This window comes from Nerophis lumbriciformis, linkage group LG04, assembly GCF_033978685.3.
Source record: "Nerophis lumbriciformis linkage group LG04, RoL_Nlum_v2.1, whole genome shotgun sequence".
NCBI classification, from domain to species: Eukaryota; Metazoa; Chordata; class Actinopteri; order Syngnathiformes; family Syngnathidae; genus Nerophis; species Nerophis lumbriciformis.
Genome location: NC_084551.2, coordinates 36,920,427 through 36,936,342, shown reverse-complemented (window position 1 = coordinate 36,936,342; position 15,916 = coordinate 36,920,427). Strand labels below are relative to the sequence as shown.

Here is a 15,916-nt window from a genome sequence, read left to right as displayed (position 1 = left end):
ATGACCTCAACAGATCTCATTCATGTGCAAATATAACTATGGTACAGTACATCCCCATTGTGTAAAACACAGCTGCTCAATGGGAAAATTGGGCTCTTGGGGTTGAAACCAAGACTTTGAACTTTGGCACAAAACATTTGATGATCATTGCCACTGAATAAATCCAGGCCAGTGTCATGAAGTACACTTCTCTGAAATCATGAGAAGTGTACTCATGATTTCAGAGTACACTTCTCCAAGATTTGCACAAAGGACAGACTGGTGGATTATGCAGTGATAAGATATCAGGCCAGGGTGGTGTTCTCTCAGACGCGGAACCAGTCCCTTCTCTCTCCCCAACATGGCTGGAGCTCCATCAGTAGCAATGGACACAACTTTCTTCAGATCTATCCCTTTTTCATTCAGCATTTCTGACATTGCTTTATAGATGTATTCTCCCCTTGTTTGTCCACTGAGGTTTGCCAGGCTCAAAACATCTTCAATAAACTCCCCCTTTTCCTCATCATAATACCTCACAAACACCAACAACTGAGCATTTTGTCAGTGGTGTCAGTGGACTCATCCACTGCTAGGGATATGCACTCTGCATTTTTTTTTCCATCACAAAGCTGCTTGGACAAATCACCAGCCAGTATTTCAGTACGTCTGGTAGCTGTGGCATCAGAGAGTGGGATTTGATTTATTTTAGCTGTCATTTCCTCCTTTTCTTTGCCTTAAAACATGGCACCCATCACTTCAGTCAAGCATTATTTAATTATTTCTGCATCAGAGAATGGCTTCTTGTGTTTACTCAAAACCCATGCCACTCTGAGTGAGCACTCTGTTGTGTCATAGATTTAACAAAAATCTTGCTTGATGTTTCATATGACTTTTTCAGCCTCGTGATTTATTTTTTTCTTAGCTCTGAATCATGAGGAAATGTCTCTTCAAATTCGCGGTGCTCTTTCAGATAGTGACGTTTCAGATGTTCACTTTTCACCAGAGCAACAGTACTGTTGCATATTAGACACATTGGTCTGGTACTTGCAGTAGGTAGGATGAAAACATATTGCTCTGTCCATTCTTCCTTGAAACGTCGGTTTTCCCTGTCCACCTTTCTTTTACCACCCTGAGCCAACATGGAGCATGCCATTGTGATTTGATTCACATTCAGTGACTGACGAGTGAATAGTTAGCGAAGTAGCGATACGAGACAACTGTGTGCCTGCAGCGAAAGGTTCCATGCACTGAGCACATGTGTATGACCCAGGTGGTAACAGCCTATCAGCGCGTCGTTGTGATAGAGAGGACAACCCATACCCCGGAATCAGCCAATCAGAGTGGCGTTCTCTCGCTCTCACTCCGTCTCTCTCTCTTTCTCTCTCTGAGAGAGAGAGGGAGAGAGAGAGAGACGGAGTGAGTGAGACACGGAGAAGTGTAAACGAAACCTGGAGATATTTGACTAAAAACAACAAAGAACGTTGACTTGCGCTAGCGATAACTCGAAGATAGATACAATTATTATATTTTTTTATAATAATTATAATTATAATACGGTAATAAAAAAAAAAAAGTTTTTATTTTTATTTTTTTACTATAATTCGTGCTGGGTCCGAACGGACACGTCGCTGGGTCCGGACATGGACCGCGGTCCGCCTGTTGAGGATAACTGGCCTATACACTGCTGCCATGTAATGGCTTGGCCTTGCAACTGCATATAATACATTCAAGTGAAACTCAGAACAAGATTTAACAACTGGACAGCACAGTTATCATATTCATCTCATTTTTAAATGATACATTAAAAATGGGATTTTATTATTACAAACAAAAGTAGCAAAAATTGGTACATTTGTGAACCGGTTTAGATTCCCAGGTACTTGTTCAAAAGTGAAAGGTGACATTTTACTCAAAATACGATCATTTTAAAGGCCTACTGAAACCCACTACTACGACCACGCAGTCTGATAGTTTATATATCAATGATGAAATCTTAACATTGCAACACATGCCAATACGGCCGGGTTAGCTTACTAAAGTGCAATTTTAAATTTAGCGCGAAATATCCTGCTGAAAACGTCTCGGTATGATGACGTCAGCGCGTGACGTCACGGATTGTGTAGGACATTTTTGGACAGCATGGTGGCCAGCTATTAAGTCGTCTGTTTTCATCGCAAAATTCCACAGTATTCTGGACATCTGTGTTGGGGAATCTTTTGCAATTTGTTCAATGAACAATGGAGACAGCAAAGAAGAAAGCTGTAGGTGGGAAGCGGTGTATTGCGGCAGGTGTTGTGCCGGATAACGCACCCCCGCCGTAGAATGCACCCCCTGACCGTTGTGTCGGATAACACAGCCGGTGTTTCATTGTGTACATTCCCGGAAGATGACAGTCAAGCTTTACCATTGACCTGTGGAGAACTGGGACAACAGAGACTCTTACCAGGAGGACTTTGAGTTGGATACGCAGACGCGGTACCGTGAGTAGGCATGCAGCTGCGGCTTCCAAACATTTGATCGCTACCCCGTACGTGCGTGCCGCTATGTGCATGACACGTACGTAACTTTGGGGACTTTGGGGGAATATATGTGCTGTATGAACTTTGGGGAGGTGAACGGTACTTTGGGCGGGAGGGGGGAGGTGTTTGTTATGCGGGATTAATTTGTGGCATATTAAATATAAACCTGGTTGTGTTGTGGCTAATAGAGTATATATATGTCTTGTGTTTATTTACTGTTTTAGTCATTCCCAGCTGAATATCAGGTCCCACCCGCCTCTCACAGCATCTTCCCTATCTGAATCGCTCCCACTGCCCTCTAGTCCTTCACTCTCACTTTCCTCATCCACAAATCTTTCATCCTCGCTCAAATTAATGGGGAAATCTTCGCTTTCTCGGTCCGAATCGCTCTCGCTGCTGGTGGCCATGATTGTAAACAATGTGCAGATGTGAGGAGCTCCACAACCTGTGACGTCACGCTACTCGTCTGCTACTTCCGGTACAGGCAAGGCTTTTTTATCAGCGACCAAAAGTTGCGAACTTTATCGTCGATGTTCTCTACTAAATCCTTTCAGCAACAATATGGCAATATTGCGAAATGATCAAGTATGACACATAGAATGGACCTGCTAGCCCCGTTTAAATAAGAAAATCGCATTTCAGTAGGCCTTTAAGTTCCTGGTACAATAATTTGTCATTTCCCATCTGGCAACTTTGCGGCATGTAGCTATTTTTTTTTTTTTCATTGGCATGTTCTAAAATTCAACAAGACAATGAAAAAAAACTGCAAACTCAGTGGAAAATGTTGAGAGAAAAAGTAGAAATGTTGATAATGATAATCGTACACGTTTGCATATCTACATGGGTTTGTCTTTACCATTTACAAAAATATTTATATAGTACCATAATGGCCCCCAAATCCTTAGATTAAAAAAAAAAAAAAATCAGAATTGGGTGACTTGTAACTCTACCTACCAACACCCCATATTCATTCTTTTTCTTTTACGCCCGTTCAGGGTCACAGCTAGGGTGTGAGGTGTGATATACCAGTCAATAAAACATCTACTATTCGGACACAGAGGAGACCCATCTGAGTCAGGACCTTGTCCAACCACTGGAGCGGCACACAGACTGTACAGACCAACTATCATTCACACCTACAGATCATTTCTGTTCTCCATGTTACAAATACAAATGAAAAGTACCATCTTACCTGCACCACCATGGCGGTCTTGCTGCCTTTCCCCAGAGAGTCCTGCAACAAGTACGTAAGACGAGAGTTCCTGAACGGGATGTGAGTCTGTCGTGCTCTCAGGGCTTGGATGACATCGCCGAGGGCCAACAGGGAGCGGTTTATATTCTGGGCCTCCTTCAGTCTCTCGCCCTCTGCACCAGACTTCCATACCCTCTCTGACCCCGCCAGGTCAACCAGGTTCAACTTGCCTTAGAATGAGAAGAGGAACATGTCTGTGATGGCATTTCAAATGGCCTTAGTGCCTCCTGATTAAATGTCTTTGGGCCGGGGGCGGTCTCATTTTTTCACAAGACTTGTGTGGCCTCCATTGGTTGTGGTCAAAAGATATCCTCAAAGTTGTATTGTCATGATGCAAATAGTGCAATGAATTATGGGTAAATACCACCTATGCCCCTGCATGGTAGCCGTGGTTTTTTCCAAGTAATCCTAGTCAAATTAAACACTGCCTAATTTCAGTATCAGTGGGTGTTTGTAGAGCGCATACAACTGTGAGAGAAATTTCAAGTCAACCCAACTTATGGGGTTAAAAAACAGCTCAACCATGTGGTGTATTTATCCAAAAAATACAAACCCCCTTTCCATATGAGTTGGGGAAATTGTGTTGGATGTAAATATAAACGAAATACAATGATTTGCAAATCATTTTCAACCCATATTCAGTTGAATATGCTACAAAGACAACATATTTGATGTTCAAACTGATAAAAAAAAACAATTTTTTGCAAATAATAATTAACTTTAGAATTTGATGCCAGCAACACGTGACAAAGAAGTTGGGAAAGGTCGCAATAAATACTGATAAAGTTGAGGAATGCTCATCAAACACTTATTTGGAACATCCCACAGGCGAACAGGCAAATTGGGAACAGGTGGGTGCCATGATTGGGTATTAAATTAGATTCCATGAAGTGCTCAGTCATTCACAAACAAGGATGGGGCGAGGGTCACCACTTTGTCAACAAATGCATGAGCAAATTGTTGAACAGTTTAAGAAAAAACTTTCTCAACCAGCTATTGCAAGGAATTTAAGGATTTCACCATCTACGGTCCGTAATATCATCAAAGGGTTCAGAGAATCTGGAGAAATCACTGCACATAAGCAGCTAAGCCCGTGACCTTCGATCCCTCAGGCTGTACTGCATCAACCAGCGACATCAGTGTGTAAAGGATATCACCACATGGGCTCAGGAACACTTCTGAAACCCACTGTCAGTAACTACAGTTGGTCGCTACATCTGTAAGTGCAAGTTAAAACTCTCCTATGCAAGGCGAAAACCGTTTATCAACAACACCCAGAAACGCAGTCGGCTTCGCTGGGCCTGAGCTCATCTAAGATGGACTGATACAAAGTGGAAAAGTGTTCTGTGGTCTGATGAGTCCACATTTCAAATCGTTTTTGGAAACAGTGGACGTCATGTCCTCCGGACCAAAGAGGAAAAGAACCATCTGGATTGTTATAGGCTCAAAGTTGAAAAGCCAGCATCTGTGATGGTATGGGGGTGTATTAGTGCCCAAGACATGGGTAACTTACACATCTGTAAAGGCGCCATTAATGCTGAAAGGTACATACAGGTTTTGGAGCAACATATGTTGCCATCCAAGCAACGTTACCATGGACGCCCCTGCTTATTTCAGCAAGACAAAGCCAAGCCACGTGTTACATCAACGTGGCTTCATAGTAAAAGAGTGCGGGTACTAGACTGGCCTGCCTGTAGTCCAGACCTGTCTCCCATTGAAAATGTGTGGCGCATTATGAAGCCTAAAATACAACAGAGACCCCCGGACTGTTGAACAACCTAAGTTGTACATCAAGCAAGAATGGGAAAGAATTCCACCTGAGAAGCTTAAAAAATGTGTCTCCTCAGTTCCCAAACGTTTACTGAGTGTTGTTAAAAGGAAAGGCCATGTAACACAGTGGTGAACATGCCCTTTCCCAACTACTTTGGCATGTGTTGCAGCCATGAAATTCTAAGTTAATTATTATTTGCAAAAAAAAAATAAAGTTTATGAGTTTGAACATCAAATATCTTGTCTTTGTAGTGCATTCAATTGAATATGGGTTGAAAAGGATTTGCAAATCATTGTATTCCGTTTATATTTACATCTAACACTATTTCCCAACTCATATGAAAACGGGGTTTGTAATAATAATCGCACGGGCAACACAGTCAGGACGAATGTGTGAGTGTATACCCTCACTCCTTGACACCTTAGGACACAGGAGTCATACTCAAGGCCCAGGGGCCACATTATTTTATGTGGCTTGTGAAAGCTTGGAAATTAAATGTACTTTGTCTTTCTTATTAAACATACTCCATTTTGATGGAAAAAAAAATATGCAACTCTATGAAATTGCATATATTCTAAATGTTAATATCTCATCATGCAACAAATAGACAAACATTTAAAAATCCATCAATTTGTATATTAAAAAAATGTACAGTAATCCCTCATTTATGGTTGTTTTTTGGTTCTGGAATAATAAATAAATTTTTAATTGACTGAAAACATTCATTACAAATAAAATATTTTCATAGCTAGAGCATGGCAAACCTGTTCACTGCCTTCTACAGAAAATACATTTTCAATATTTTGAGAGCTCTCTAGACATGAAATAGTAGTCACCTTTACACTCTTTTAATCCAATACAGTAATGCTGGCTGAGGCTGAGCCCATCAGTGGCCACAATACTGAACAGCGCTCTCTGATTGCTTTGGTCTCATCTAGTGGCCGATACCACTGTAGTAATGATATGTTTCATTAATTTAGCTATGTTATGCTTGAAAATGAATAAAATAAATTTCAATCAGTGGGGATGTGGAGTTGCCAGTTCTAACATGGAATGCGCAGCAGGGCAAGTACTGACTGTCGTGTGAAGAATCAATACAATAGAGAGGTAAGATATTATCGCCTGTGTTCCTCACCTGTGGTTTTGGAGCCGGTGGCGAGGTCTGTGCCGTGAACGGTGACGCAGAGCAGAGCGTGAGAGCGAGAGCTGTGCTGGTTCATCTGAGTGCCAAATGTGATCCTGTTCCTGCGGGCTGTGGCTAATATCTGGATACAAGCAAATATAAATTCATCATTTCCTTACACTTACTTTACATTATATATACACACACACACACACACCTATATATATATATATATGTGTATATATATATATATATGTATATATATATATATATATATATATATATATATAATATTATATAAATATATATATATAATATTATATATACACATATATATATATACATATATAGATAGATAGATATATATATATACCCATATATATATTTACATATATACAGACATACATATAAATATATGTGTATATATATATGTATATATATAATATTATATATATATTATGTTTATATAATATTATATATATATGTATATATAATATTATATATATATATTATATTAATATAATATATATATACATATATTATATAAATATAATATATATATAATATTATATATATATTATATATATACATATATATAGGTATGTCTGTATATATGTAAATATATATGTGTATATATATATATATATATCTAAAATATAAATATAATATATATATATATGTCTGTATGTATGTATATATATATATATATATATATTTATATATATATAATATATATATATATATATATATATATCAAATTTAAAAACTTTACAAAAGGCACGACTATGTGGCCCACCTACTGATAGAGGCCTTACAACACCGCATAGAGTTGTTTATGCTATGGGCCGGCATGGCCTTATTACGTGTTACATTACATGTCACGTTGTGTTATGTCACGTTACGTGTTATGGTAAAGCATGTGTCACCTTCTTCATATGCTGGAAGCTCTTGACCTCGATGACCCTGAGGCCCGGCACGTGCAGCTGTCCTGTTCCGTCCGGGTTGATTTTGATGTCCAGCTTCTCTCCGTCTTTACTCAGAAGATCCCTGAGAGACAGAGGACATGTTTAAGATGGGACGTTTGAATTCCAGTCAGGTTTCGCTGACAGTAGAACCGTACGGTGGAGGGGGGGCGTGGTCTGTGTAAGGACCGGCCTCGAAGCACAGCTGGCAGGTGATTGGATTACCAAGCTGGGGCTGATCATCCAATCACCTGCCATGCTTATTAGCAGCAGCCGGGCCGAGACACCGAGGGGGAGGTTGGAGTTGAAAGACTGAAAAGTCACGGAGCAAGAACTGAAAAGTTGTGTGCTATCATAGCGTGTGTGTGCTGCCAATAAAGGACATTGTGAACACCAGACATCCGGACTAGCGTGAAGCTTTGTCAGTGTCAGGAGAACCCACTAGGGAGAGAGACTTCCACACGTACCTTAGCACTTCGTTGTAGATCTCCACAGAGCTGACGGCGACTGAGTATGACCACATGTCCTTCCTCTCCTCGATCTCACTGAAAAGATGTTTGAGGGCCCGCTGGTTGATGCCAGGGTTCTCCACACTGCCCTACAAATAGAGACAAATAGGCCTACTGTATATCCACATAGAGTGTCTATCCATATATCCTCGGGGGGGTCGTCTCTGTATATGTAGGAAGGAGACAGTTGTGCCTCCGTTTTCAAGAAGACAACAACATGCTGAGGAATATCATAGATGAAATGGATCAGGATAAACGGATGAATGATATCATCGTGGCAGAGCACCGAATTAAACCAAGATCCTATGCGAAAGCTGTGAATAATGAAGGTGAACCAGATGAAATGGATATAGTCTCAGCAGAACAGCAAGTGGTCAACTTTCTGCAATCAAAATAAATTGAAATTGACATTAATACCATCGAAACATGCATCCCACTGAACGGAAGAAACAACAACGCCACTCCAGTCGTGCTCGTGAAACTTGTAAACAGAAAATCTAAAATGGCATTGCTGAGACAGGGAAAGAAGCTGAAGGGAACAAATGTGTACATGAATGAGCATCTCACAAAACGTAATGCTGGAATCGCCAAGAAAGCACGCGACTTGAGAAAGCAGGGAAAAATCCAGGGAACTTGGAGCGCCAACTGTAAAATCTACATCAAGCTGAATAGAGGTCCAGAAGCAAGAGTACTTGCTGTCCATGACATCAAGGACCTGGACAATTTTTAAAGTTTACACAGCTTCCACAACAACGATGATAATGGACTCTGACAGAAAACAAGCACCTAAATTCAGCATCAACACTACTATGTTCCAAGGGACGACTAAACAAGAGGACCTAGATTCAGGATTGCATCCACCTACACTTATAGAGATTATTGAAACAACATCAAAGATTGTTGAACAAGAAAACATGGAACTAAAAAATTTCTGCAACAAAGATCACAAAAACCAGGATTTGGAAAATGATATAGATCCAGATACAAATTTTTTCTCCCACTTCAGTAATAATTGTTTTTATTATACGGATGATCAATATAACAGCAACATTAAATGTGATAACAAATTGTCAATTATTCATTTTAATAGCAGAAGCTTGTATGCAAACTACAACAATATTAAGAACTTTTTGGAACACATCAACGAACCCTTCAAAGTGATTGCTGTCACGGAAACATGGATTGATGATAAAAAAGGAATAGATTTTGATCTGGATGGATATGAACTAAACTACATCAACAGAAACAACAAAAATGGAGGAGGAGTAGCTGTGTACGTGATGAAGAACCTGAACTACAAAGTGGTAAAAAACATGTCATTTGCTATAGATAATATCTTAGAATGTATAACAATTGAAATATGTCAGGAAAAAAGCAAAAACATATTCATCAGTTGTATATATAGATCACCTAAGTCAAGTATAGAAACATTTGAAGAATGGATCAAGGCTACTTACATGGACAATGGGCAAAGAATAATTTTCTTATGTGGTGACTTTAATATTGACTTATTGAACCCTAACAAGCAAAAGTCTATTGATGACTTCATTGATACAATGTACAGCATCAGTTTATATCCTAAAATCACAAAGCCAAGCAGAATTACAGGACACTGTGCCACGCTTATTGATAATATTTTTACCAATGATTTTGATAATAACACTACAAGTGGTCTACTTATAACTGATGTTAGTGATCATCTGCCAGTTTTTACAATATATGATGGAAACTACAAGAAGAACATGGAAGACAAAAGGACATTTCGAAGACTGTGCACAGAGAAGAGGATGATTGCTTTCAAAATTGAGCTACAAAAGAAAGATTGGGACAATGTGTACAATGAAAATGAGGTTGATGAAGCATATGAACATTTCTTAAACAAGTTCATAATACTTTATAACAAACATTGTCCATGGATACAACTCAGTAATAAGCAGAGAAAGAATAATCAACCATGGATGACAAAATGATTAAAAAATGCTTGTAAGAAGAAGAATACACTATATAGGAAATGTATAGCACAAAGAACTACAGAGGCAGAAATTAAGTACAAAAAGTATAAAAACAAGTTAACATACATACTACGATTATGTAGAAAAGAATATTACAGTGAATTATTGGACAATAACAAAACTAATATGAGAGCAACATGGGGCATCCTCAATAGCATTATTAAAAATGGCACTAAGAGGGACTACCCTCAATACTTCTTAGACGGAAATAAAAAAAATGACAACATAAAGGAAGTAGTTGAAAGCTTCAATAATTATTTTGTAAATATTGGACCAAAATTGGAAGAAAGGATTCCAGACCCAGTTTCAATTGAGGACTATAATGATACCATAGAGCGAAATCCCAACTCCATGTTCCTCAGTAATGTGACACAGGAGGAAATAGTTACAATCGTGAAAAAATGTAAATCTAAGACTTCAACTGATTGTAATGAAATTGATATGGAAACGATAAAAAAGGTTATTGAAGAGATCTCAGGACCATTAATGTATATTAGTAACCTATCATTTCAAACAGGTACATTTCCAAACAAAATGAAAATAGCTAAAGTTGCACCAATTTACAAGACTGGCGACAAACATCAATTTACAAACTATAGACCTGTTTCCTTACTTCCACAATTTTCTAAAATCATTGAAAAACTGTTCAATAACAGATTAGAGAGTTTCATAAATAAAAATAGAATACTCGAAGAAAATCAATATGGATACAGAGCTAATGTTTCAACTTCGATGGCTTTAATTGAAATTACAGAAGAAATTACCAATGCTATAGATAATAAAAAATGTGCGGCAGCAGTTTTTATGGATCTAACTAAAGCATTTGACACAATTAATCACAATATTTTAATCAAAAAACTAGAACGATATGGCATCAGAGGGTTAGTCTTAAACTGGATAAGAAGTTATCTAATGAACAGGAAACAATACGTGAAGGTAGGCGAACACACCTCTACAACGCTAAATATATCCTATGGTGTACCTCAGGGATCAATACTAGGACCTAAATTATTCAATCTATATATAAATGACATTTGTAAAGTTACAAAAGATTTAAAGTTAGTATTATTTGCGGATGATACAACAGCGTTTTGTTCAGGAGAGAACACACAGAAGATACTACAAATAATAACAGAAGAAATTAACAAATTAAAAAGATGGTTTGACAAAAACAGACTATCGTTGAATCTCAGTAAAACTAAAATAATGCTATTTGGTAACAGTAGAAGAGAAAGTCAAACACAAATACAAATAGACGGAATAGAAATTGAAAGAGTAAATGAAACCAAATTTCTAGGTATAATGATTGATGATAAATTGAACTGGAAATCTCACGTAAAAAATATACAACATAAAGTAGCAAGAAACACGTCAATAATGAATAAAGCAAAACATGTTCTAGACAAAAAAATCACTTCATATTCTCTACTGCTCACTAGTGTTACCATATCTGAGTTATTGTGCAGAAATATGGGGAAATAATTACAAAAGTACACTTCATTCATTAACGGTGTTACAAAAAAGATCAGTTAGAATAATACATAATGTTGGATATAGAGAACACACAAATCCTTTATTTATTGAATCAAAGATACTGAAATTCTACGACATAGTGAATTTGCAAACAGCTAAAATTATACACAAAGCAAACTATAACCTGCTACCCAAGAATATACAACAATTCTTCTCAAAAAAAGAGGAGAAATATAATCTTAGGGAGAAATGTAATTTAAAACATTTGTATGCACGTACAACACTTAAGACCTTCAGTATATCAGTATGTGGAATTAAATTATGGAATGGATTAAGCAAAGCAATCAAACAATGTACTAATATGATCCACTTCAAGAAACTCTTCAAACTTAAAGTGTTTACAAAGTACAAAGAAGAAGAACCATGATAAACATTCTGAATTTATTTAACTTATCCATTCTTTCATTATTTCACTCACAAAATAATCTTACTTATCTCAACATATGAAATGTAACTTACTTCACCAATTATCATTTATTTACTTATTTTATTGTGATTACTTATGGAGTATATTGTGAATAAATTGAGAACAGGAAGTGAACAAAAGTTTTAGCAACTGTTATGTAAAAAAAAAAAAAGGGGTAGGATTAAATAAGCTCTGCTTCTTCCTACTCCTTTTCGAACATGTTGAAAAGAGAAACTGGAGATTGTGATGTATCATGTTGTATACTTGCATGTTCGAAATAAACTCAAACTCAAACTCAAACTCACGTATCAGGCAAAAATGTGTCTCTGGATGTTGTCATTCATCCAGGTCTTTTGTAATCTCAGGGCATTCAATCAATCGCAACTGGACTGTTCGGTTTGTCTTAGAAAACGTTTAGCCTCTCATCCGAGTAGTCTTCATCAGTTCATGCTCAATTTAGATTGGTCAGATCTCGTCTGAGACTAGACTAAATCTGACCAACCGAAGTCTAAGAGTAGATCTGACCAGTTTAATTCTCGGAACATGAACTGATGAGAGACGAAACGTCTTCTTAGACAAACCAAACAGTCCAGGTGCTATTGATTTCCCTTGTGGATCATTAAAGTTTGTCGAAGTCTAAGTCTTGAATGCCCTGAGATCTGGCAAAATATGTCTCGGTTTTCATACACTGACTACTCTAAAGTAAATCCAAGTTTCATTTACAAACCCCGTTTCCAAATGAGTTGGGAAATTGTGTTAGATGTAAATATAAACGGAATACAATGATTTGCAAATCATTTTCAACCCACATTCAGTTGAATATGCTACAAAGACAACATATTTGATGTTCAAACTGATAAACTTTTTTTTTGTGCAAATAATCATTAACTTTGGAATTTGATGCCAGCAACACGTGACAAAGAAGTTGGGAAAGGTGGCAATAAATACTGATAAAGTTGAGGAATGCTCATCAAACATTTATTTGGAACATCCCACAGGTGAACAGGCTAATTGGGAACAGGTGGGTGCCATGATTGGGTATAAAAGTAGATTCCATGAAATGCTCAGTCATTCATAAACAAGGATGGGGCGAGGGTCACCACTTTGTCAACAAATGCGTGAGCAAATTGTTGAACAGTTTAAGAAAAACCTTTCTCAACCAGCTATTGCAAGGAATTTAGGGATTTCACCATCTACGGTCCGTAATATCATCTAAGGGTTCAAAGAATCTGGAGAAATAACTGCACGTAAGCAGCTAAGCCCGTGACCTTCGATCCCTCAGGCTGTACTGCATCAACAAGCGACATCAGTGTGTAAAGGATATCACCACATGGGCTCAGGAACACTTCAGAAACCCACTGTCAGTAACTACAGTTGGTCGCTACATCAGTAAGTGCAAGTTAAAACTCTCCTATGCAAGGCGAACACCGTTTATCAACAACACCCAGAAACGCCGTCGGCTTCGCTGGGCCTGAGCTCATCTAAGATGGACTGATACAAAGTGGAAAAGTGTTCTGTGGTCTGACGAGTCCACATATCAAATTGTTTTTGAAAACTGTGGACGTCGTGTCCTCCGGACCAAAGAGGAAAAGAACCATCCGGATTGTTATAGGCACAAAGTTGAAAAGCCAGCATCTGTGATGGTATGGGGGTGTATTAGTGCCCAAGGCATGGGTAACTTACACATCTGCGAAGGCGCCATTAATGCTGAAAGGTACATACAGGTTTTGGAGTAACATATATTGCCATCCAAGCAACGTTACCATGGACGCCCCTGCTTATTTCAGCAAGACAATGCCAAGCCACGTGTTACATCAACGTGGCTTCATAGTAAAAGAGTGCGGGTACTAGACTGGCCTGCCTGTAGTCCAGACCTGTCTCCCATTGAAAATGTGTGGCGCATTATGAAGCCTAAAATACTACAACGGAGACCCCCGGACTGTTGAACAACTTAAGCTGTACATCAAGCAAGAATGGGAAAGAATTCCACCTGAGAAGCTTAAAAAATGTGTCTCCTCAGTTCCCAAACATTTACTGAGTGTTGTTAAAAGGAAAGGCCATGTAACACAGTGGTGAACATGCCCTTTCCCAACTACTTTGGCACGTGTTGCAGCCATGAAATTCTAAGTTAATTATTATTTGCAAAAAACAAATAAAGTTTATGAGTTTGAACATCAAATATGTTGTCTTTGTAGTGCATTCAACTGAATATGGGTTGAAAAGGATTTGCAAATCATTGTATTCCGTTTATATTTACATCTAACACAATTTCCCAACTCATATAGAAACGGGGTTTGTATGTAGTATTTTTCCTAAAGATCCACACTTTTGTGGGATACTGTACTTTGTACTGTGGTTAGAGATGGGCAGGGCCACCCCAGGCTAAACTGGAGCCTAAGCAGAATTTTATTTGAATCTACCCATCCCTCCCATTACAATTTTTCCCCCCACTTTTTAATTCATACAAAAAGTATGGTGTGCAAAGCAGCCATCCCTACTCGTAGTACAGTACGTACAAGTCAATAAGTCGTCATGCAGTTTCACAGAGTATGTTGTCATAGACCAGGGGTGTCCAAACTAAAGAATCAAAACATGCGGGAGCCATTTTGATATTTTAAATTTTCAAAACTAATACAATATATAGATTTTGTTTTACCTTTAGGTTAGGGATCCCCGAAAGTTTGGTCCCTGGGACCTGGAAGGGTCTCAGTCATAAAAAAATTCAAAATAGGTCATACATTAATTTTAAATCCCTCGATCGATTTCAGATATGTCGATATAAAGTTGACTGTTTTATGTTTTATGCTCTTTATGTCAAACAAAACCATGTTTTTTTATGGCAAAAACACACAATATGCAACATTTTCACCAAAAAAATGTTCAAAGGAGAATATCTGATGTGAAGTCATTGGAGCATACTTGCCAACCTTGAGACCTCCGATTTCAGGAGGTGGGGGGTGGGGGGCGTGGTCGGGGGTGGGGCGTGGTTAAGATATAGATATATATATATATATATATATATATATATAAAAGAAATACTTGACTTTCAGTGAATTCTAGCTATATATATATTTTTTTTTTTAAATTTTATATATATATATATATATATATATATATATATATATATATATATATATATATATATATATATATATATATATATACATACAAATAAAATAAATACTTGAATTTCAGTGTTCATTTATTTACACATATACACACACATAACACTCCTCTACTCATTGTTGAGTTAAGGGTTGAATTGTCCATCCTTGTTCTATTCTCTGTCACTATTTCAGAACACACACATTATACAAATATACATTATAAAATCAATAAGAAAACGGGAGCTCTAATTTGGGAGTCTGAATTAGGATCAGAAGTTCATATATAAACATTGCGTACTCACGTCGCCATTTTGTATTGATTACTGCAGCTGTGCACTGGATTCATTCACAAATACAAACTACAACTCACAAACACTTTAGAGTTAGGCTCCACCATCAGAATGTGTACTTGAACTTATAAAGATCACATGGATATTATTCAGTGAGTTGATTCACCAAAACTAACCTGTTATACAGGAGGAAAAAGCACACAGGACGTTTCAATTGTTCACAGACTGGTCACGCTCATCAGAATGACAAGACACTTCCGCTCTGCAGGGGATAGCATTCAATTGGGAAGAAACGCCCTACTGCCCCCTACTGACCAATGTGAATACTGATAAATGTGTAATGACAGCTCCAAAAATGAATTCAAACCACAAAATAAAATAAATAAATCAACACAAAAATGTGACACATTATGGGTGGGTCACATATGCATGTACAGTAGATGGCAGTATTGT

General features: G+C 37.8%; 1 protein-coding gene across 2 annotated transcripts in view; it reads right to left on the bottom strand.

Annotated features, from left to right (window-relative positions):
• The window catches only part of LOC133601183 (kinesin-like protein KIFC3), a 48,851-nt gene that overhangs the window by 3,410 nt on the left and 29,525 nt on the right, over nucleotides 1-15,916 (bottom strand). For both annotated transcript variants that reach the window (XM_061954310.2, XM_061954303.2), the window contains 4 exons: nucleotides 8,074-8,204; nucleotides 7,571-7,691; nucleotides 6,657-6,786; nucleotides 3,691-3,920 (listed from right to left, as the gene is read on the bottom strand). In XM_061954310.2, the coding sequence (XP_061810294.2) occupies nucleotides 3,691-3,920; nucleotides 6,657-6,786; nucleotides 7,571-7,691; nucleotides 8,074-8,204 (612 nt within the window). The remainder of the gene's footprint in view (nucleotides 1-3,690; nucleotides 3,921-6,656; nucleotides 6,787-7,570; nucleotides 7,692-8,073; nucleotides 8,205-15,916) is intronic.